Raw genomic sequence first — 22559 nt, 5'->3', positions numbered from 1 at the left:
GTAATGGCACAGTGGAGGCATGTAATGTAATGTAATGGCACAGTGGAGGCATGTAATGTAATGGCACAGTGAGATTTGAAAAAAGCCTGTTTCTGTCAGCGGTTGTTCCTGTCAGTGGTTGTTCTGGCTACCCCTCAGCTTCCAGAAAGACTAGTAGGAAGGGGGTAGTCTTAAATGGCGAGTATATCCCAAAACCAAAAATTTTCCTGGAAAAATAGGGGGTCGTCTTATACGCCGGCAAATACGGTACCCTATTTCCATAAAAAAACATTTTTATGTCAAATTGGAGGTAACGTTCCTCTTTTGGTGTAGGAGTTGAGGTTGGTAACACGGCTATCAAGGTTTCCTTTGATCCAGTAATGTGTTTGAAGATTACTTCTAGGAACTATTCAGTTTATGATTAGGGTACTTGAGACTGAATAAATAAATCTTGGGCACCTCTGTCTGCTACTAACTTTTCTATTTATTTAGTTTGTGCTTCATATGTGCAAAGTATTCAGTGCCAGTCCTGCAACTATACTTGTTACAGACATAGCTACAAAGTGGTGTATGTAGGTCCTTATGGAGTATGCGTACTGTAATCCATTCTCATTTTGTAAACTCTTCAGCATCTAATAGGTGTCAAAGAAATAACTAGCAACACACCTAACTGTAAAAGCCATTTTGTAACTCCAACCTGCTACTTCTGACATTAGCTGAACGATCGGTACAGTTGTTTTTATACAAACATGTCCATTTTGCACTACAAGAAATGCACTTTCAACTTAAACATGTTGCTTTCTCCAAGTAGGCAACATAGGACATTTTCTATCTGCAGTCTGGATGTTTGCAGTGTGACTTAATTCAGGGATTTCAATAAGCACCATAAAGATGTATTTTAAAATCGTGTGTGTTGTACACATGAGAGCACCATCTGTGCATTAGTAAAATAAAATGCAGACGTTTAAATCATGCTGGATTGCTCTGCTGGGGAACTCTTGACAAGAATTAGGACTTTAACATCTGCATAGACTGACGCTGCTGTCTAAGCTTACTTTGGCAAAATTTGAAGAGGAACGCCTGTCTGTGTTCAGCCATTGTTATTATGCAGGGTTTGTATAGCACCAACAGTTTGTGCAGCACTTTACAAAATAAAAGGAGACATTACAATACATACAAAAAGGGGGTAAACCAAGTACAACATCCATAACTGTCAATGGAAATCCAAAAAAGGAAAAAAATGCAGACTTTGAAGATATCATACGAGACAAGAAAATCTTAACTTAAAATCATTACATATGTATTACATGATTAAATGTACATGGATACTAAAATGTCCCCAAGGATCCATCTACTTTTAACCATGTTATTAATATTATGTAATTATTTTATTTTAAGTTAAGATTTCCTTGTCTTGTATGATACCTTAAAAAATCTGCATTTGTTTCTTTTTTAGATTTACTGTTACAATACAGTTGAGAGTTGGAGGGGCTGATGTGAGTGCTTATGATCTAAAGCAGGGGTCTCCAAACTGCGACCCGCGGGCCAGATGTGACTCTTTGCTTGCCTTATCTGGCCCTTGGGGAGCTATTCCTCCACTGATACAAGTCATTTTTTTCCCATTGACACCAACGATGGGACACTTTTCCTCTCACTGACACCAATGATGTGGCACTTTTTCTCCCACTGGCCCTTTGCAATATTCTTCACACCAATACCGATGATGGGGCCCTATCGTTTCTTCCACAGATCGCAGGTACTATGTAAATTTCTTACTCACACTGATAACCAAGCCTGTACAATACTTACATCAGGGCATGTTCTACTTCCACTGGCCACAGTCTGGCCCCTCTCAAGTCTGAAGGACCTTAATCTGGCCCTACGTTTAGAAAGTTTGGAGACCCCTGATCTAAAGGGAAGGGGGAGTGATACAAAAGGTAGTAACTCTGTGGGGATGAATTGTTCAAGAACGTAAGATTCAGTTGCTAGACGGAAATGAGACTTTCCTGAAGAGAGTTGTCATGGATTGCCTAAAGTCTTGGGAAAAACCAAGTGGACAGTTTGCGTGATATTTTAAGATGAGTTTGGTTAATGGCTGGGAATGGCTTTGTAAGTTGTTACTATATTAAATATATATATATAAAATATTATTTGTTGGGTGATTGGAAGCCTGTGGAGAGATTGGAGAGAGGGATGACAGACACTGAGCGAATAGTAAGATGGATGAGTCCTGTTGCTGAAAACCAATGTTGTACATTGAGTACTAAGCTTTGCCGTTGCATATGCAGCATTTAACGCTAATGCCTTAACAAAACTGCCCGCATTATAAAAAATGCTGCAAATATCCTAAACCTTGTGACTCCAAAATGGAAGCATCTACAATGTGGCATGAATAAAACAATATTCTTGGATGAGGCAGGTAGGAAAGGTTGGGGCTGAATGTTTTCATATATAAATGTTACAGTAGATTGGAGAGGAATAGGTTCTGAATGAGCCTTGCCTACCTATGTAAATGAAGTCCTAGCTCTATACCATTAAGCCATATCCATTTTGCATATGACTTCTGAAAGTAGTGGATATTTCTCGGCAAAGGCAACTCCTCATTGCTTTTCTGTTGTAAATGTAAGTTTGTTTTCTTCCCCAGGGCTCAGTTTAGTTAACCGCCGCACAAACTTATACATCAACAGAATGGCACGGCTGGGCCGTGCCCGTGCCCGCTGGACCCGCGGACTAGATTTCCTCCAGTGTTACGCAATCGGGTCACAGAGCTGAAGAATGGGGGGGGGGTGTCAGTGTAAACACAACATCTTCCCGTTCTTCCTAGTGACATGTAAAAACGAAAGCTGTAGAAAAAAAGAGACCTCTCTTTTTCATCCCCTCAATGACCTATTTATCAGATACAGGAGTTATCATACATTTTTGATTCATCTGAATTTTTCCATCTCTCTGATCTGTGGCGAGTCGCAAAATTTAGGAATCCAGGAAATTATGATTCATGAAACAGATGACTTTCTGCAGGTGGAAAAATCTTTCTGTATATATTCAAAAGGATAAAAAATGTGCAGTTTCACAATCGTTACTTCCAAACAAAGTCCAGCTGGTATTTACGAATTCTTTTTTGGTACAGTGACATTCGAGGGAAGGACAGATTTAGGAAACATGTCAGTATGTCCTTGTGCAGCTCTGTTGGTAAAGCTAATGCAATACAAAGGTCCTTTGGAGGTGACTTGTGCCACCAAATTTGATGTGTGGTTTTTCCCCTTTTAAAGTAAATGAGAGAACCATCAGTGCAAAGCATTATCAGTTGCTGGTATGTATGACCTGTAGATATGCACAGAGCATCCTGGAGGGCAGTGGGATGGGCACCCAAAGGCTGATTTTTCCATCCTATGGTAACATTTGCAGTATGTGCCAGGTACTTGGTAAACCCCCCAGCAGTGATGTCTACCCCCTCAGTTTTTCTTTCATCTCCCTTTTTTTTTTAAACCATTCTGTTTTTGATTTTTCTGACATGTTGGTGTTTTATCTTTCACTTAGATGTTATCATTTACAGCTAGATAAAACACAAACCGTGTCTGTTTTCATTTCAGACTGCAAAGCAACAATGTGATTATTTTAAAAGGGGGGGGGGGGGTTCATTCTTTCCTATACCCATTGTAACTTCTTCATAAATAAAACCAATTTTCATAAACCAACAAAAATATTGCTTTTTTTACAAACAGAAGTGCAAGTTTAAAATATAAAAAAAAATCTGTAAACTCTATTGGCTGTAATGCCAGGCTGCTAATGTGGCTGGGCAAGTAAATGGGAGTGAGGGAGTGCACAGGACAGACAGGCCCGCATTATACTTTGGGGATGGGGAGGTGACCTGCAAGTGGGGATGGGGAAGTAAATGGGAGTGAGGGAGTGCACAGGACAGAAAGGGTGCATTATACTTTGGGGATGGGGAGGTGACCTTGTAGTGGGGATGGGGAAGTAAATGGGAGTGAGGGAGCTCACAGGACAGACAGGGTGCATTATACTTTGGGGATGGGGAGATGACCTGCTAGTGGGAATGGGGAAGTAAATTGGAGTGAGGAAGTGCACAGGACAGACAGGGAGCATTATACTTTGGGGATGGGGAAGTAAAAGGGGGTGAGGCAATGCACAGGGCAGAGAACTGGACGGTCTAGTAGGCTGTTATTTTACACATTGCTAAGCACTTCTACCTTGTTGGGAGGGGAAACACTCACCACTTCACATTAAGTCGGACACAAATCCAAAAGAGGAGTTCCTCTTCTGTGGTTTACAGAGTATTGTTCCAAAACGCCCAGGCAGCATAACGACGGAGAGAGCCTGCGTCTTTCAGCCAAGATAGCTTGCTGATAGAATCAGGGGGCTGGGGCTTTAAGAGGAAGGCTGAGCTCTGAGGAAAGTAGAAGCACAGGTGGGTACTGGAGATTTTAGTCAACTAAAATGTACTGGAGATTTTAGACAACTAAAATACGACTAAAACAATTCAGATGATCAAAGTACGACTAAAACTAAAATGGCATTTTATTTAAAAGTCTATGACTAAAACTAAATTGAAATATGCCGTCAAAATTAACGATAATGGAGATTGCCGCCTCCCCTCCAGTGGGATGCAGTAGTCTTTAGAGTCTTTGTTGTAAATGGTAAACAAAAAATTGGAACCTGAGATTGGCCCTGACATTGCGTGTCCAGTAAACAAAACGACTTCCAGCTTATTCTTTTACATAACCTTTAAGTATTAATCCCAGGATTCAGCACTAGTCATGCTACATTCATACCAAAGTCATGCATGGCATAACCCAGTCAGAAGAAGCAGTGGGGTCCTAGTGGGAAATCTCAACATGGGCCCTCATACCTCCATAAAAAAATTCTTGATGGCCCAGTTTTCATTTTCGGCAAGCTTAATGCAGAAGTGAGAAGGCCTACCTTTTTCTTTACAAAATATGATGTACACAGATGAAAAAGTGGGAGTAGCTTTTGCGTTTGGGTCCCGGAATCTCAAAGGCTTCTTGTCCGTTGTAACCGCTACACCCACCTGTAGTTTTGCCCTTGAACATAATGCTCAAAAAAAAGATTCCATCTTTCATTAACAATGTAGTAGTCGGTTTTCTAAATCTATTATTCCCATAAGTGTCATCTGAGAATTTACATTTTTGTCAGGATGAAGTTATAATTTTACATTTTATATCCATCCCATTTTATGGCAACTACCATCTCCAAAATCAAATAATTGCTCTGAACTATGTTAGCCTTTGCCGAATCTTTCTGAATGTTTATAGAATGTTGTATTATCTTTATTAAAACTATAGCAGTCAAATATCAAGGAATGCAATAAAGACGCAAAGCCCGGCCTGTTCAGAAAACAAACAAGTGGAGGAAATAAACCCAGTGTGTATATATATATCTGTAGATGGAGGACTGGGGCTTGGCAGGAAGGCTTTCTAGGATACCCAGCATAGAAACAAAGTGGGGTTAAGTGGTTTTACTATAAATCTGCCCACACAAGAGTTGAGTTTCAATGTTGACATTTTCTCAAAACATAATGAAATATTTAGAAGGCTTTTACGCCTGCAAAATGAGCTCCAAATTCACACAGCAGGAACTGGAAAGGCTGACAGCTTTAGAAAGTACAGTTTTAAGCTTTGGCATATAACTTGAAGCCTGTTATAAATTTGACTTTGTGAGAAGATTCCACTGGCATGCTTCATCTATGTTTGTATCTTTAGTGTAATAATCTGTTTTTTATTTGCTTTTCACTTAGGGTTGAGTATCATTGCGTTCATTGTTCTAAACCGCACATAAGTGTCAAAGTGTGGATGGAACTTTAAAAATCTACAATCAATTAAAGCACTAGAAAGGCAAATAGTGCAGACTTTTTTTTTAAAGGACTTCTGTATGTCAATGAAGTTAATCTTTTTACAGGGATCGCTAAAAATTGGGTATATTATTGTATTTTTCCCCTCACCCTGGTCTGGTCTCTGGGAGAGGCAACAGAATCTCTCCAACTGACACTAGTAAAGCAATATGAGTGCTATTTTTTTATTGAACTGGACAGGATTAGAACTTATGTCAGGTTTTTACTGTGTGTTCATATGTGGGAGATTTCCTTCACATCCTGTCCTGGACACCGTATATAAAATCTCCCCAAGTGGATGCAGAAAGAAGAGGTTCTAAAGCTTTACCACTTAAAGCAGATCTTAAGCACACTTCTGTAACGTTCCTGTACTCTTATTCTTAGGAGCCTTTGTAATAATTAAAAATATGTACTCTTTTAATATTTGAAAAATAAGTCTTGCCGAAAAGCCCAAATCACAAGATGTCAGTTCTTACCTTTAACTCAGATTTAGGACTTGGGTGCTAAATCAGCCTGAGGCCTTGTACACACGACCGAGAAACTCGACGGGCGAAACACATCGTTTTCCTCGTCGAGTTCCTTGTTAGGCTGTCGAGAAACTTGACGAGCCAATTTTCTCCATTCCCGTCAAGGAAATGGAGAACATGCTCTCTTTTCGGCTCGTCTAGTTTCTCGACAGTTTCCTCAACCAAAATGTACACACGACCAGTTTCCTCTGCAAAAAATATCTCCCAACAAGTTTCTTGCTGGTTTTTGCCGAGAAACTCGGTCGTGTGTACGAGGCCTGATGCAGTTAAGCCCTGTCAACTACCATTTAAGTGACCAATGAGACCGCTTTATTGACCAGTAAGGGCACTTGCAATGGATTGGCAATGGCAGTTGGTAAATCTTAGCCATTAAGCCAGGGAAAGTCAGGCCCTGGTAACAAAACATGTTTTTTTCCATTGCAATGGTAATGATAATGGCAAACATATTATGGTGCCCACTCTTGGAAAAGGCTTTTATTTTTAAAAGCTTAAAATGGAGTTAAAGTTAACTTTAAAAGGGAGTGGGGGCGTTTTCACTACTACTGTCCCAATGCCCACTCAAAAAAGGAGGAGAAAACAGATGCAAATAGATAATAAGAATCTGATGTTCTACTTTCTAATTAAGTGCAGGGTTATAATTCTGCTGAACTCAGACGAAAAAGTTTTTTTGCCATCCTGGTGCCAACTTCCTGTCCTAGTGACAAGCCAAGAAGTGAAGGAAATCTGTTTAGATTTAAATTTTAAACGTTGATTGTATGCTGAGTTATTTATTTATTTTTTATTCATTTTTAGGAAGGGGAAGCGACTCAGAATCAGACCAACCCCACAGAAGATTACCCGATGTCAGGAAAGATGACATGTCTGCTCGACGAGTATCTTTTGGCGAGAACAAAATAATAGTGCCTTTTAACCAGTACCTTCCCAACAAGGGCAACCAGACTTCATACCTCCCCGCACCTCTGAGGAAAAAGAGAGTTGAGCACGATTACCGGAAAAGTTGGAGTACTGCAACTTCACCACTAGGGGGAGAAAGGCCATTCAGGTAATAAGTTCACAGCATACTAAACCTTGTGCATGCCCAACAGGGTCATGTCTAACATTTTTTTGCAATTTTTTTTTTTTGCCTGTAAATACAAAATATTGCATATTAATATTATTTATTCTCCAATTGAGTCAGCAGATGGAACATTAGGTTTCTGTTCCCATTTTTTTCTCTGATGCATTTGCCTGTTGAAAAAGGCTGTTTATGGTGCTCAAAAGCTGCAGCTACCTGAATTGCAGTGACTTATTCCTTATCTGATGGCTCAGTCTGAAGTTTTAGTCAAATCAGTTTTGCCTTAAAGTAGGCAGACTTCTGTTCTGTCTTGTAACTAACCCATGCTTTATAGTAATATTAAACTTAATGTTTATTTGTAAGATAATTATGTGAATGTATATGTGTTTATACACAAACATACACTCATTTAAGCTGGTCATACATGATTCATTTTAGTTTGTTCAAGCAACAGGCTGAACAAAAAAAGAGCTGATTCCCCCATCCACACATTCAAGGTGGATGAGGGAATCCTTCCCGCTGTACTAATGTATTGTGATAGCAAGGAGACTGCCGCTGTTGGAATACAGTGACTAGTGTTGCTTGTTTGTTGAGAAAAAAAAAAAAAACGGGTTGGTTGTACACAGGACGATCCATCGACTGCCAGCCTATACACGGTCCCTGCTGAACTGGCCAAATTTCGATTTGTGTATGGCCGACATTTTTAAGACTGGAGATGTACATCTCTGGATATACTGATTTTTTTTTTTATCTAGCATGCCGTTTTCACTAAACTTAACCAAGTATTTTTCATTACATGCCTTGTCTACGTCATATTTAACAATATATACAATGGGGAAATTAACTAAAATGTGAGCAGACAGAATCTGGAGCAGTTGTACATGGTAACCCATCAGCTTCTATCTTTCATTTTTTAAAGTTTAACTTTAACACAGAAGATGATTGGGTGCTATGCACAGTTGCTCCAAATTCTGTCTGCTCCAGTTTTAGTGAATTCCCCATAAAAAAATCAGTACATTTAAGGTATATTGATAGTTGAAATTCTATACAAATTTCAACTTTAGATGTGAGGTCTCATGCACACTGGACATTATAAAAAAATCCAGTAGCGTTGGCTGTAGAAAGCTGTAGCTATAAGATGAGTTTTGAAGCGTTTTTGCAGTAGCGTTTTTCAGCATTTTTTAACTGTTGCTTTTTTTAGTGTTTTTTTTTTCTTTTAATAGTAAAACTATACTCCCAGAGGAGCTTATGGCTCAAAAACACTTATAAGTGCAGAATAGCCAAATTTTTCAACGTTTTTAAAGTTATCTGTTTTTTTTTTTTTACAGCCAGAAAACGCCCCAGCCCAAAAAATGCTGATAACAGCCTATGCATGCATGACCACCTAGGATAATATGCTGGGGAATTTACTGGCTGCAGTAAAAAATGGCTGAAGCCAAAAACAGCAGCAGTGTGCATGAGGCCTAAAAGCTAAGCTCTTTACCCATTCCAACTTCATGAACTTTTTTGGTGACGATGTACTTAAAGGGGTTGGAAAGTCGGAAGTTTTTTTTATCTTGATGCATTAGAATAACAAGCTTTCTGTGAAGCAGCCCCCCTCAGCCCACCTAATACTTACCTGAGCCCCATCTCTGTCAAGCGATGTTCACGAGTGTCTCTGCCACCGGAGACTCAGCCCTCCTGATTGGCTGAGACATAGCAGTGGCGCCATTGTCTCCCGCTGCTTTCAATTAGTCAGCAAATCAGAGGAGTGAGGGGACAGGGCCGGGCTGCAGCTCCATGTCTGAATAGAGGCAGGGAGCTGTGACTCTACTCGGGTGCCCCCATAGCAAGCTGCTTTCTGTGGGGGCACCGAACAGGAGGGAGGGGCCAGGAGCACAGAAGAGGGACCCGAGAAGAGAAGGATCTGGGCTGCTTTGTGCAAAACCACTTCACCGAGCAGTTAAATATAAAAAAAAATGTTTTGCTTTTTTCAATAAAAATAAGACTTTACAATCACTTTAACATTAAAAAACCAACATCAAGACTTAGTAGGATGGGATGGGGCTCTGGCAAGCTCATGTTTACTGGAGACTCATAGCTCATGCTATTGCGCTAAAAATAGCGCCTGCAAAGCACCTATAAAGCTCCTCTCCTGTCACTCCAGTGTGAAAGCCTGAGTGCTTTCACACTGGAGTGGTGCACTGGCAGGATGCTAAAAAAAGCAGCATCTTGGAGGCACTTTAGGAGCGCCTGCGTCATTGGATTCGATTGAGAGCAGTGGGAGCCAATGGCTGCGCTGCTATCAATTTATGCAATCAAAGCTGGGACTCCGTGGAGAGAAGGAGAGCGGGGACACGCCCATGGAAATTCGGGGCTCAGGTAAGTAAAACGGGAGGGGGTGGGGGGCTGGTGGGGCCGGACACTGCAAGGTGTTTTTTAACCTTAACGCATAGGATGCATTAAGGTGAAAAAACTTGAAGGTTTACAACCCCTTTAACTAGTTGATTGTCCTCTTGAGGCCTGGTAATTGCTGCTTTGCCTTGCCTGAGTTTGTGCTATAATTATGCTGTCATGAGTGTGTAGAAAGACATTGAATAACGGACCTTCGTTTATGCGGTTGTAAATCTTCAATTTATAAATAAACATGTTATAATTGCCTGCTCTGTGCAATGATTTTGCACAAAGTGCCCCTGAACCTCTCCTTCTGGGGTCCGCTGCCGATACTCTCCACTTCTCATCTTCTCCTCTTCTCTGTGTGCTCATGTGGTCACGCTCCCAAGCCAGGGTGTGCATGTCCATAGATACACACAGCCGCAAGCGGCCCTGCTTCCCCACAGGATTTGAGTGATAAGAGCAGACAAAAATGGCTCCCATTGCTGCTGAGTCTCCTGTGAGAAGAGCACCTGCAGACAGACACAACACTGGATCGAGATCGGGCTCAGGTAAGTGTTTAAAGGGTGGAACTGGGGAGAGCAGTTCTTAAAAGGTTTTTACCTTAATGCAGAGAATGCAAGGCTTTGATATCCAATGCTGTTATGCACATACAGGAGCTATGGAAACGTTTTCTATCAACTTGATGTTAAACTGTTGTCATAATAGGAACTGTCAGACCTCAGATGTCCTCTGAGCTCAAGAGTCATCCTTAGGCAAGCCAAGAAAGGACCTAACTGTAACTAGTTCCAGCTACTTTAATAATGTCACATGGACAATACTGTCATCTGCAGCACTTATTAAAGTGGTTCTAAAGACAGAATATTTTTTTCCTTGATGCATTTAATACATTAAGGTAAAAAACTTTCTACATGCATTCTCCCTTATAGTCACCCGAGCCTGCGATGTGGAGGAGAGCAGAGGTTTTCCTCGCGCTCTCCCGCTTTATTGGCTCAGACACAGCTCCCGCTGCTGTCAATCACAGCGAGTAAAAGGAGTGGGAGATGGGGTTATGTCCCGCTCCTGTGTGTCATTGGACACTCAGAGCGGGGCTCGGGAGCAAGCACACAGCTTGCTAAGTGGACACTCAGTGGGGGATTCGAGAAGAAGAGGATCGGGGCTGCTCTGTGCAAAACCTTTACACAGAGAAGGGAAGTAAAAAAGCCTTTGGGGATGCACAGCAGCAGAGTGGCTCTAATGACATCGAAAGTTGAACCCTTTTTTTTTAAATATGCACCTGCTGCTTTGAGTCTTGTAGTCGCAGACAGGAATGATGTTACTGCTGTGGAAAAATGCACATGGATTTTTAGCTCAGTACTTAAGTATCTTGGAAGTAGCTGCTTTGGTCCAGTTCCAGACGCTGTTGCTGGAAAGAAGCAGAATTCTATAACTTCCAGCCTTTTTGTTTTTTCTAACAAAAGCAGACCTCTCTGGCATGCAGACAGTTTAACATAAACCATGTCCACATGGTTTACATAAAAATTGTGTTCAAGCAGAAGCTTGCCTTGAAAAAATTGAGCGTTTTAAGAATGAATAGAAATGTAAGCAAAGCATATATGAGATAGTTGATGTGGTTATGGTTCGATTTATGTGTCACCGAATTCAGCTGCGTATTGGATATATGGCATATGCAAACTGTTATTCTTTGCTGGCTCTTCTGCCTGATTATGGAGAAGATTATGCATGGTTAGTGTATTGGGTTGATCAGTCAAGGATAATGAAAATCTTGGTAAGCTTCCTCTCTAGGTGGTCTGCTGAACATGGGCACAGGAATAGGACAAATGTGCCATTGTGCATGCTGTGGCTAGGAAGGGGGAGGTAAAAAAATGCATTAGGAATGGACTTTGAGTATAAATGGGGGAAAAAAGAAGCTTAGGGCATGGTGTGTGCGTGTTGTTTTTAGAACTTTATATATACACTTACAATATATTGCCTATGTTTGAAAAATGTCATGTACAAAGGTGTCATGAGAGAAGATGAACAATAGGATATTCCATTAAATATGCATTTCTTCGTTTTGTAAATATAACCCATTAGGAAACCTGTCTACGTTCTCTGCTGTTAGAGAGTAACTTATGTAAAGCATAGTGCTTTCATAAATGTGATTGTGCTCACCCTCTCTTCCACGTCATGCCGGTGGGCACTCTGTAAATCAAAGTTTGCAATGCATCACAAGAGCTTGGTTTTATTGTGTGGCTCTGGCATGCCAGAGTTGAAGAGGACATGTGCACACACTGTAATAATCAACCATCTTTATATAGACACTGGCAGTTTGGGGTGCCGTGAGGATGCCAAAACAACTGGCTTCTTTTACAGAAAGAGAGTTTAAAAAATAACTGTATTCCAAGTGATGATAATTAAAATTTTAAGTCTTTTTTATTTATTTATTTTTATAGATTTTTATTATTCGAAACTTTCTTTTTATTTCTATCTGTGTCCCCATTGAGGACAATTGTTGTAGGTGGTACCTGGGATAGGGAGTGAAAATAAAACTCCCAGCTGGGACGCACCAGAAGGAACCAAACGGATACTCTGCCAACTTTATTGCTGTCTCTTGTTTGAGACAATTCCCCCTGTTTCCTGTCTCAGGCGGTACCAGTCAGGAGAGCAGGCAGTGAAGGGATCTGTACCCTATGCCAATGCCTACACTGCCCCAACCAGAAAATGCAGCAAACTTAACCACCTGAACAGACAATGCTCAACCCTAAAAGCATAACTCCAGTTAACATTTATTTTAAAATATGCAGCTGAGCATTTTTTAATTTGTTAAGTAGTCTATAATCTCGTACTGCAGTACTTGTTTCTTTTCCTGTGCTGCCCTCCACATAATCCAGGGCTAGGTTCTGCTTCTCTGTATTATTATTATACAGTATTTATATAGCGCTAACAGTTTGCTCAGCGCTTTACAATATAAAGGTAGACAATACAGTTATAATACAATAAAATAGGGTTAGGAACACTTACATTTTATTAGGGTGGGGCAAGTGGTACAAAAGTTAATAACTGTGAGGGATGAGCTTATGGAAACATTTCTTACAGGATGAATGACAGCCACTGTTATTCAAATGACTGAAAAACAACAAGAGAGACGGTGCACTGACCTAGTGCATTACTGAAATTCAATGTTATTAGAAATATAAATAACAAGTGCATACTCACAAACACATGTCCTGCACAAGCATATCTAGAAAAGCTGATGAGACTGCCTCCAAGTTCACCAAACGCCGCTGAAAAGCGTGTGAAGACCTCATAGTGTCCAGGAATGGCTGACACTTTTCAATTGTCAAATGCTCTTCCTATATTTCTAATAAAATTGTGTTCTGGTAATGCATTGGTAGCTGCACCCATCTTTTGCTTTTTAGCTTGCCTACCACAGTCCTGAGAGGGCAGCAATATGTTTGTGCATAATACCTACAAGATTAGCCAAGAGGATAGTCCTCTCACCATCTGGAAGCATCACACCTGAGTGCAGGAGGTTACATTTTTGACATGCTTATTAAATTGACTCGCTGTGAGCAAAAGTCTTTATGTATTCAATGTCAAGCCTGGGCTCACAGTACAATATTGCAGAAAACAGTGCTGGTGTCAAAAGTGATGCTGTCTATCTGGTAGGTGCTAATGATTAGGTGAGTATATCTTGGCTCTTCAATCCCCTAGACCAGGGGTCTCCAAACTATGGTCCTCCAGTTGTCCAGGAACTACAATTCCTATCATGCCTCTGGTAGTCATTTCTATGAATGTCAGTTTTACAATGCCTTATGGGACATGCAGTTCTGCAGCAGCTGGAGGGCCATAGTTTGGAGATCCCTGCCCTAGACAAAAAAAACTGCAGTTAAAACATGCAGTAAAAGCACAGCTCCACTGCATGGGGCAGTTCAGCTATCAAACATAAAACGGCTATAAAAACATAGGTGTTTAATGCTGTCAGTCTCTTTTTTAATTTTTTTTTATTCACTGGAGGTGTGTTGCTTTTTACCTGATCCTAAACCATTTAGAAAACTCTTACCCCCCACCTATAACATGTAAGCTCTAAAAACTAAGCCTAGAGCTGGCCATACACTAGCAGATGTTCAGACAATCATTCATGAAAATTTGTTCTTGTAGAATGTTCTTCAAAGTAAAGCAATTTAAAATAAAATTTGCTTTTAACATTCAATTTTGGAGTGAATGGACTTGTCCATTTTACCCCACTAACTACATATTAGAAAATTGAACGAACGTTCATAAAGGAAAAACTTTAAACAAAACTCTGCTAGTGTATGGCTAGTTTAACACTAGTCCTTAAACCCAAAACCCTATAACCCTCATTCTACTCTGTAAATATTTAGTGCTTGCATAAAAACTAGATCCCGGCACCACAAGAGACTGATCAGTAAGGTATATGATTCTCTGCAGATCCTACCTATTAAAGGAGAAATGTGGGGTACTAAAAAAAAAAACATACATACTCGCCTCTATAGCTGCAACATTGGTGTGATGCTGCAGCTGTCCCCTGCCGGCCTTAAGACCAAGAACTCAGCAGTCATGTGGCCAGTCTGGGGAACTGCTGATCAGGGATCTGGGTCGATTCTGACATTGTCAGGATCCTTCCAGAGCCTAGAGTGGCTCTGTGATATCAACTGACAGTGGACTTTAGCCTGCTGTCGGCTGATCCTTGGTCACTGGAAAACACAAGTAAGTGCACTCCTGTCATCCGGAAGAGAAGCTTTGGCCATATTTATCTTTTAAAATATTCACACTGCTGTCAATTTCACTGTAAACAATCCTGTGCCTACAGTGGAACAATGTAGCTAGTTTTGAGATCGTTTTGTCAAAATTTGAAATATTTAATCTAATTGTGCTTTGTTTAATGTATAACTACGCAATAGCCCCAACCACCCTGAAGCAATTGAGGAAGAACGTAGTGAGGGGCAGAATGGAGAAGATGGAGCCTCTTCGCTGATTAAAGGACAGTTAGGAATAACTGAAAAATTTAAAGAGTATTTCGACCAGCAAGAAAATGACTTGAAGGAACAGCCATTAGTCAGTGAGGAGGAGGAGGCTCGGAAATTAAAAAGCCTTCAAAAAGTTGGAATAAAGGTCATGCCTGCAGCAAAGCGTTACAGCAGGTCAGCACATGGCAGATGGAATGCTGTAAAGGTTTTTTTCTTTGCATTTTTGATTTGTGGCATTGACCCCCTATATGTGCATCCATTTTTCTGTGTAGCATGGACTAATCATGGGGGAAGGGTTGGGGCAAGCCTTGAAAATCAAAGGTAGTTTGTTGCAAGAGGATATTGGTGTTTTGTGTATAATTGCACTTGAAAAGTAACCCCGAAGGTAAAAGGTGGTCCCAGTAGCCACCGCAGGTCATAGTTGGAGATAACCAATATGCCTAAAAACTGCCAGCAATATCTAATTTTGACACTCATTTCCTTTTAAAGTCATCAAATACTGCTCCTGGATGGATCCTTTAAGATGTTTATACGTTTTATAAAAAAAAGTTTCATTCTTCCTCACGAGCTAAGTGATAAAATCTATGTAAAACAAAAAAATATTTTTTTTAGGCACTGCAGAGAAAATCCAACGTGACAATTATTGTAGAAGAGAAAAATACATTCACACAGCCTTATTCAACCATTTCAGCATGGAGGAACTCTTGAAATAAGTTTCCAGGCTCAGGGAAACCCTGCTAATAATTACAATATCTACAGCTCTTGCTACATTGGGGGGTGATCACTGGGAAGAATGGTCCTTATGTATGTTGTCATTGGAAAGAATCCCACCCTTGAAGAGATCTAAAAGATCATTGGTGTCAGTGGTTACTTATTTAGGAAGCAGACTAACACAATGCACAATGAACCCCTGGAAACATCTGAAGGAACTAGGGTTTCACATAATTCTGACACAGAACTAGCACAGATGTAATTTTCCAAGTTGACTGGCAGTTATTGGCATAACACAGTCTTACGTTGGACTGCTCAGTTAGTGACCTGATTACTTTGATTAGTTAATCATGGCAAGCCTAAGGCTTGCTAAAAAAAAATAAAAAAAAAATGTAACATGTTTGTCAGGGTTTAGTGCATACACTATATAGTTGTAACACCTGCACAAATTTTTTATTTGCACAAGATCGGGCTTTATAGTACTGAACAATATCTGACTTACCATTGCCTCCATTTTTAGGAGCTGCTCTTTTAATGGTTGCTGTAGAATGCTACACATTGTTGTTTGATCCATTTTATGAAATAAAATTAATTGCGTTTTTTTTATTTTGGATTTGTGTGGGATAACCCTACTAACGAGCTTATACTTTGTACAATTTATGTTTGTCAGTTGTTCATAATGGCTAAATTTGCTTTCTTATGCTAGGCTGATTGGCACTAAAGTCTTACAAGCTAATTACTGGTAGAGTCCTACATTTAGAGGTTCTAAGTTACAGTTGTCTTCAGTTTTATAGATATTATTTCTCTGGAGAAAACGATGTTCTGACCTGGATTAGTTAAATGACTCATTTGTCTAACAGACAAAATGAAATTATCATTCCCATTGTCTATAAAAGACAAACATTTTATACAAGAACTGTGTACCCACAAAGATATGTGGTCGTACTCTTAGCAATGGGACTATTCATTGAAAACCAACCATACAAACTTCAGCCTGCATATTTAAGCATACACTATGTGACGTAATCAGTTTTGGTAAATGGCTTTGTGAGCTTTGCTTATTTAGGAAGTTTTCAGGTTCTGTAACCAATACTTTGCACTTGACATTTTGTTTGAATCTGGGACTGGAGTACATAACAATTAACTACAATTGTCCTTTGCATGTGACAACCATATTTGTTTGGTTTGATGTGCATCCCTCAAAAGAATTTCTGCGTAATATAACTGTAACTGTCTTAGTCCAAAGCAATGTGCAGAAGACCATGAAACGCCAGAGATTGTATTGCGGAAAGAAAGCAGCCATCCAGCTAATGAGGATTCTGAAGAGGAAGAAGAGTGTAGAATGCCAGATATCGCGCGAGATGACTTGGCAACACGCAGAGCAAGAATGAACCAACCCAAAGTTTCAACACCCTTTAATCAATATCTAGGTTCCTATATTGCCAAATCCAAGCCTTCTCAGGACTCCTCGACTGCAACCACTGCCTCCTTCAAACGTGATGGGGATAAAAGGTTTGCATAATATGATTTCAATGCCAGTGGAAAGTGCATGAGTTCATTTACCAGTGTGTGTCGTGTTTTCCATTAGTTTGCTCCTCAAAGCTTTGCTTTTTTTCTAGAGCACGCTTTCTCAAATCCAGTAACCTGTTGCTGTCAACAGTGCACGTTTTGTAGCCTTCCAGGTATAAGGGACACTTTAAAAGAATTTCATCAATTATTTTCCTGTCACTCTGTGACAAGAGCTTGAAATCATGCACTATTTGCAGCCATCAAGGACAGGACTGAGGTACACTGTCTTAGAGTTCAAGAGGCTGTTGAAGAATGGATTTTTTTAATCCTAATGTTCCTTAGAAAATAAACAAATTGGGCCACTTTTTTTTTTTTTTTTTTTTTTAAACAAAGACCTGTCCTATAGCTAAGAATGGACAATTTCCAAGAGACCCAAAGTAGCAAATTGTGCTTACAAAAACACAAGCTCCAGACATATGAAATGTAGTCAAAGAACGCATGTTTTTCCTGTTTTCCTAAAACTGCTTGCAGTGTAATGGATTTCATTGAGGGACCCTGAGTTTTTAGATCTATATAACAATATAGTTTGATTTTCCTGATATCTAGAGGTACCATTCCAATGAACAGAGGCTGTTTTACATTCTGCAGTACTTTAGAGTCAATATTTTATTTTATATTGTAGTGATTCAAATCTACTTGGGGGGTAGATGAGTTTTCTTATGTTGTAAAAGAACAAAATGTGCATGGCCATTAAATCTGTGGGCATAAAGTCCAGTACATAATCAGGCTGCCTTCTAAAATTTCACTATGTGCAGCAAAGAAGAAAGTCAATACGAACCTGTGGAGAAGGAGATCATTCAAAAGGAAAATTTAGCTCAAAGACACATAGACAACGTATCTGACCAAGAGGAAGAGGAGAAAGTACCAGACATTCAGAGGGATGATTTGGCCAAGCGTAAAACTCATGGCTCAGTCGCACAACAGAAGGAGTCTTTGGTTTTTGGCAACTCCTCAATAACAAAGGCTGACTTGGCAACCTGGCAGAGACTTAAGCTGTCTTCTGAAGAGAGGTGTGGCTTTTCAGTATTGATTTCCCCACAGTTATTTTCCAGATCATTATCGTCAAAATTCTACTTTTTAGCTGGTCTTATCTGGCTCACATCCTATGCAGAATAAATTTTTGCATACAAAGATTGGCCTGGTGCTCCACAGAGGATTAAAACATGTATAACCACCAGTCATACTTAATAGCAGAACAACATTTCTGACCCAGCACCCTTCATTCAGCACCTGATAGAGACTATTGGTCTAAGCACGAACTTCTTTTAACTAGGTTATTTACTTAGTTACATAGTTATGTTGAAAAAATACACAAATCCATCAAGTTCAACCGAACTGTAGATTATGCCCATAAACTACAAGGTAGCCCCAGAACCATTCTTGGCATACTAAGAGTTACTGCACTATACGCATTCTCATTCTCCAAATATTGTACATATTTTCCCTTGTGACTGAACCAATGGAAACATACTACACAGCAATTGCTGTCTCATGCAGCCATCTTAGAGTTTGACTTTTTCATATTGTAATTACATTATACTTATGATGTAATGATACTGACATCACATATCAGGAGCTTAGCAAGGCTTAAAAATTGCTGATTAATAAACATTTTGGTTGACATTTTCACTGCCGTAAAGTAAAATTAAGATTGCAATTTAATTTTTGATTTCTTCCTTTTGTTGGAATAAAGTGAAAGTATGACAGCAAAACAGATGCCCAGCAATGCCAAGGAGCCAAAGATTGATGCGACCCGAGCAGCCAGTGATGACTTTGGTAGACGCAAATTATCCTTGCAAGAGAAAAGGGCTCGCAACAAACAAAAATTTGTACACTTTGGCCAAGTTACTGAGATTGATAAGAAGAGATGGGATAGGCTCTGTATTGCCAAACCTGGTGAGGCAAATGTCAGCGATGGAATTGCCTCTGACATTACATGTGCCAAGGTGGTCATTTCAGACACTGCTTTGAATGTTCAGACAATGGACACCATTCCAGTAACACATCTACAGTGCGAGATGAGGTATACTGCATGATTTCACTTGTGGCTGTATAAGTTGTCATACCTGTGATAATGTTCTTCTGCCAACATGAATGATACAGCTTTTCATATCCGCAAAATACTGGAAAATTACTTCTATGTCTGCTCTTAGTGTATTTCTGTTATTTGTATTAGTTTTTGTGCAACAAAATTAAATAGCCCAGACCATATGTCTTTTTCCATGTATCGGAACAGGCATGGGATTTTGTTTCCGCTATATGTAGCGGAAGGACAGAATTACAACCTTTGTCTTAAATGTTTCATAAAGAAATGACAAGAATGTTTTCTCTAGTGGCCCCTTTTTTGTGATGCTCCTATGATTTACTGTTGCTTCCTGTTTCTTCCATGCTGGAAAATGGTGCTTGCACTTTGTTGAATAGATGTACTGCAGAAGTTGAAAAAATCCCAGATGCCTCTACAGTCATCAACTGTCCGCAAGGACCATTACCCGATACCCAACGAGATGACATGTTAGCACGACGAATAGGCACTTTTCAGAAGTGTGCCAAAGTTGGCCATCCCTCTCTTACTACTGGTGACAACCAGGAAAATATACATAATGGAAATTTGAAGATCCAAAAGGCTAAAGTGAAGGAAAATAAACAGCCACTGCAAGATGATGATCAACTCCTGTGAGCATCTTGTGTGCTCTGTGTTCAACTTAAGAATGACTTGTTCTGTGCAGTAACACAGCAGTGCATGATTATTGCATTACTGTTTTATACTTGCTTTGTATTGTGCTTAAATAATACTAAACCGTTTGGATTTTTGGTTTGACTAAAGTGTGCTCAAGTCTCTAACAATGTCCTGAAGGAATGACGCATGGTGTGCACTTTAGAACTGCCTGTTTTTCAACATCCTGTCACATGTTCCTGTAGGAGCAAGGACATATTTCCTGAAGTTACAGCTGACATGAAGCCTAATTTAAATGACAAAACTGAAACAGATGCAGTACAACTTAATTCAGCAGAAGATGCATGTAAAGAAGACACCAGCTTGCAAAAGGACAGAAGTACACCAGATCCAGAAAAGGATGATATGATGGTCAGAAGAATCTCTGTGAGTCAGAGACCACCAGGGGTAACTCTAACTCACTTCCTTCCAGTGCCATTTTCTCTACAAAAGACTGAGGAGAAGTCTCAAATCCTTCAACCAAAGGAGAAGCCGCCCATCAGGTCAGAAAACTGTAAATATATGTAGAGCTTATATAAAAGCGAATCATTAAAGTGAGTTATGGTAGTACAGAAAAATGAACTAATGGGTCTAGTTCATTACTTGAAAATGAAATGCACTGTGACTTCATTATATCATGATATTGCTACAGACCGGATTAACATCAGTCAACCCATTAATGATCTATTGTTATTTAGAAACCTGCCTATTCAGTACTGATAATAAGGAGACTCTGTGCCTAAACTGTGTCTAGTCTGTAAGTGTAAGTTGACTTCTAAGTTTAATTGTAGACACAATGTTTAGTACTTTATTATACATCTTGTACAGCTGTTTCAGTACTTGGTTGTATTTCAAATCTTGATATGCCTTCTGGCCTGTGCAGACCTTGCCTGACGTCTGTCTTTTCATAAAGTTATGTGTTTTAAAGGATTAAAAGCCCTGTTATATATCTTGTTTAACATCTTCTGAAATTACTTCCTTAGCTCCCTATTCATGACCACAATTACTCCAAATAATGCCCCCCAAGCCCTTACCACTGTCAGGTCTGACAGTCCATCAAAAACACTCCAGCAGAGCGCAGCAGAAGAGCCCAATGAATTAAGAGATGATTTGATGTGTCAACCAGCTTGCAACCCTATTGAGGATAATTCCATATGTGCAGAGCTTAAGTCCCAACCACCACAGGAAACGTTTGAAAGTCCTGACCGTGAAGTACCGAGGTCAGATCATTTGTCAACAAGCATTGTGCCAAACTTTTTTATTTTCCTATAATTTAAAACACTTGTAAATACACTGTGTGTACGAGAATGTTTGTAATAATGTATGGATGTGTGTATACAGATAGGAGCTGTGTTGGCAACCTTTTGCCTTGGGTATATCATTGCAGCTATTTTGTATTATGAATGTCCGTTTCTGTGCCCCAGCAGCATTATTTTAATTTGAGTGGACGTTCTAATCCTTTATGCCTACTTTGGGAAAAAAATGTTTTAAATATTTTTCTAACGCTACTACATGTTTATTTATATATATATATATATATATATATATATATATATATATATATATATATATATAAATACATATACATTTTTTGTGGTTGCATAGGCACATTTGCTTTGCCAGGCAGGGTTTAGATATTCACTCTTTACCTGTAGAGAAACTATAGGTCCTTCCTTTCACAAGCTGGCAGCGTATGCTGGGATGTGCAAAGAATGCAGGTTGTCCAAGCTCAGTATGGATCCATGTGTCAACGTGGAGTACAGAATCTATTTGACCTAATTTTGAGATGTATAGTAGAACTATTCAAAAAATAAAAAAATATGCATATGCTGTAGTCTGTCAATAAACTAAAAAAGAAAGAGATGAATGTCTGGTGCTCATCACACAAAATTAAAACCGTAGACGAATTGAAATAAAATAACCACAGCAGAAAAACTACTGCTGGGAGTTGCTGTGTAGGAGCTGGCTGGAGACAGAGTATCGTTTCATAAATACATAACAAAGAAAAAAACAAAGTACAATTTATAGCATATAAAAATATTATTCTGGATGCTGTGAGCAACTAGTGGTAAGCTGACAACAGGCTGGGCTAGGCTGCCTCCTCTGTCAGGCTGGGGACACCAAAGCTGTAAACAGAAGAAAGAGAGGGGTGCCAAGCTGACCATAGTGTAGTAAGCGAGTTTATTGTAGAGATCAAAAAAAGGTAAAAGTTGCACTCACAAAGAAAAGTAGATAAAAGCGTGTCTCTTAAATCACTGTGCAGTTCAGACATCTGTGGAGATGGAAGATCAGAGAGCAGCTCCCTCAGTGGCTGCTATACTGGAGCCACTGCAGCCAGGCACTATAGATGGGGGAAGAACCACTGTTGCAGGATACAGAAGACACCGCTGGATGATGTGTTCACACTGCCAATAGCAATAACAGTCATTTTTTTTTCCCATGTGCTTCCTTTTAACATGGTCTTATTACCTGTTGATCCTTCCATTAGATCTGTTATTTTTCCAAGCCTTACAATGAGGTGACAATGCTGTTTTATGTATAGTGAGATCAAGCAGCAGCTTTGTTACCATACTTTTTTTAGAAGGGTAGTCTTGGATGGACAAGTTTTTTTTTTAAATAGACCTTGGAGCTAAAATCCAAGAATTGGGCAAAACCTCCCCTTGCGGTGCGTAGCCTGCAAGGGAAAAATGCTTGTTTAGTCTAGGGATGAATACAATTTAATATTTACCTTGTTCCTCAGTCGAGCAGGGTCCCCTCTGTAAGGCACTTCAGCCCCCTTTTGCTTGCTTACCTG

At 39.7% G+C, this 22559-nt stretch overlaps 1 protein-coding gene across 7 annotated transcripts in view; it reads left to right on the top strand.

Annotated features, from left to right (window-relative positions):
* The window catches only part of LIMCH1 (LIM and calponin homology domains 1), a 388951-nt gene that overhangs the window by 279904 nt on the left and 86488 nt on the right, over positions 1 to 22559 (top strand). For 4 of the 7 annotated variants that reach the window (XM_040335035.1, XM_040335037.1, XM_040335038.1 and 1 more), the window contains exons 8-15: positions 7165 to 7414; positions 14707 to 14946; positions 16723 to 16995; positions 17808 to 18062; positions 18746 to 19075; positions 19474 to 19725; positions 19972 to 20268; positions 20749 to 20985. In XM_040335035.1, the coding sequence (XP_040190969.1) occupies positions 7165 to 7414; positions 14707 to 14946; positions 16723 to 16995; positions 17808 to 18062; positions 18746 to 19075; positions 19474 to 19725; positions 19972 to 20268; positions 20749 to 20985 (2134 nt within the window). The remainder of the gene's footprint in view (positions 1 to 7164; positions 7415 to 14706; positions 14947 to 16722; positions 16996 to 17807; positions 18063 to 18745; positions 19076 to 19473; positions 19726 to 19971; positions 20269 to 20748; positions 20986 to 22559) is intronic. The other 3 variants (XM_040335040.1, XM_040335041.1, XM_040335039.1) reach the window with 3 other exon arrangements.

The sequence above is a fragment of the Rana temporaria genome, chromosome 1 (genome assembly GCF_905171775.1).
Source record: "Rana temporaria chromosome 1, aRanTem1.1, whole genome shotgun sequence".
Lineage (NCBI taxonomy): Eukaryota > Metazoa > Chordata > Amphibia > Anura > Ranidae > Rana > Rana temporaria.
Note: the sequence above shows the minus strand (reverse complement) of the source record. Positions and strands in the feature narration are given on the sequence as shown.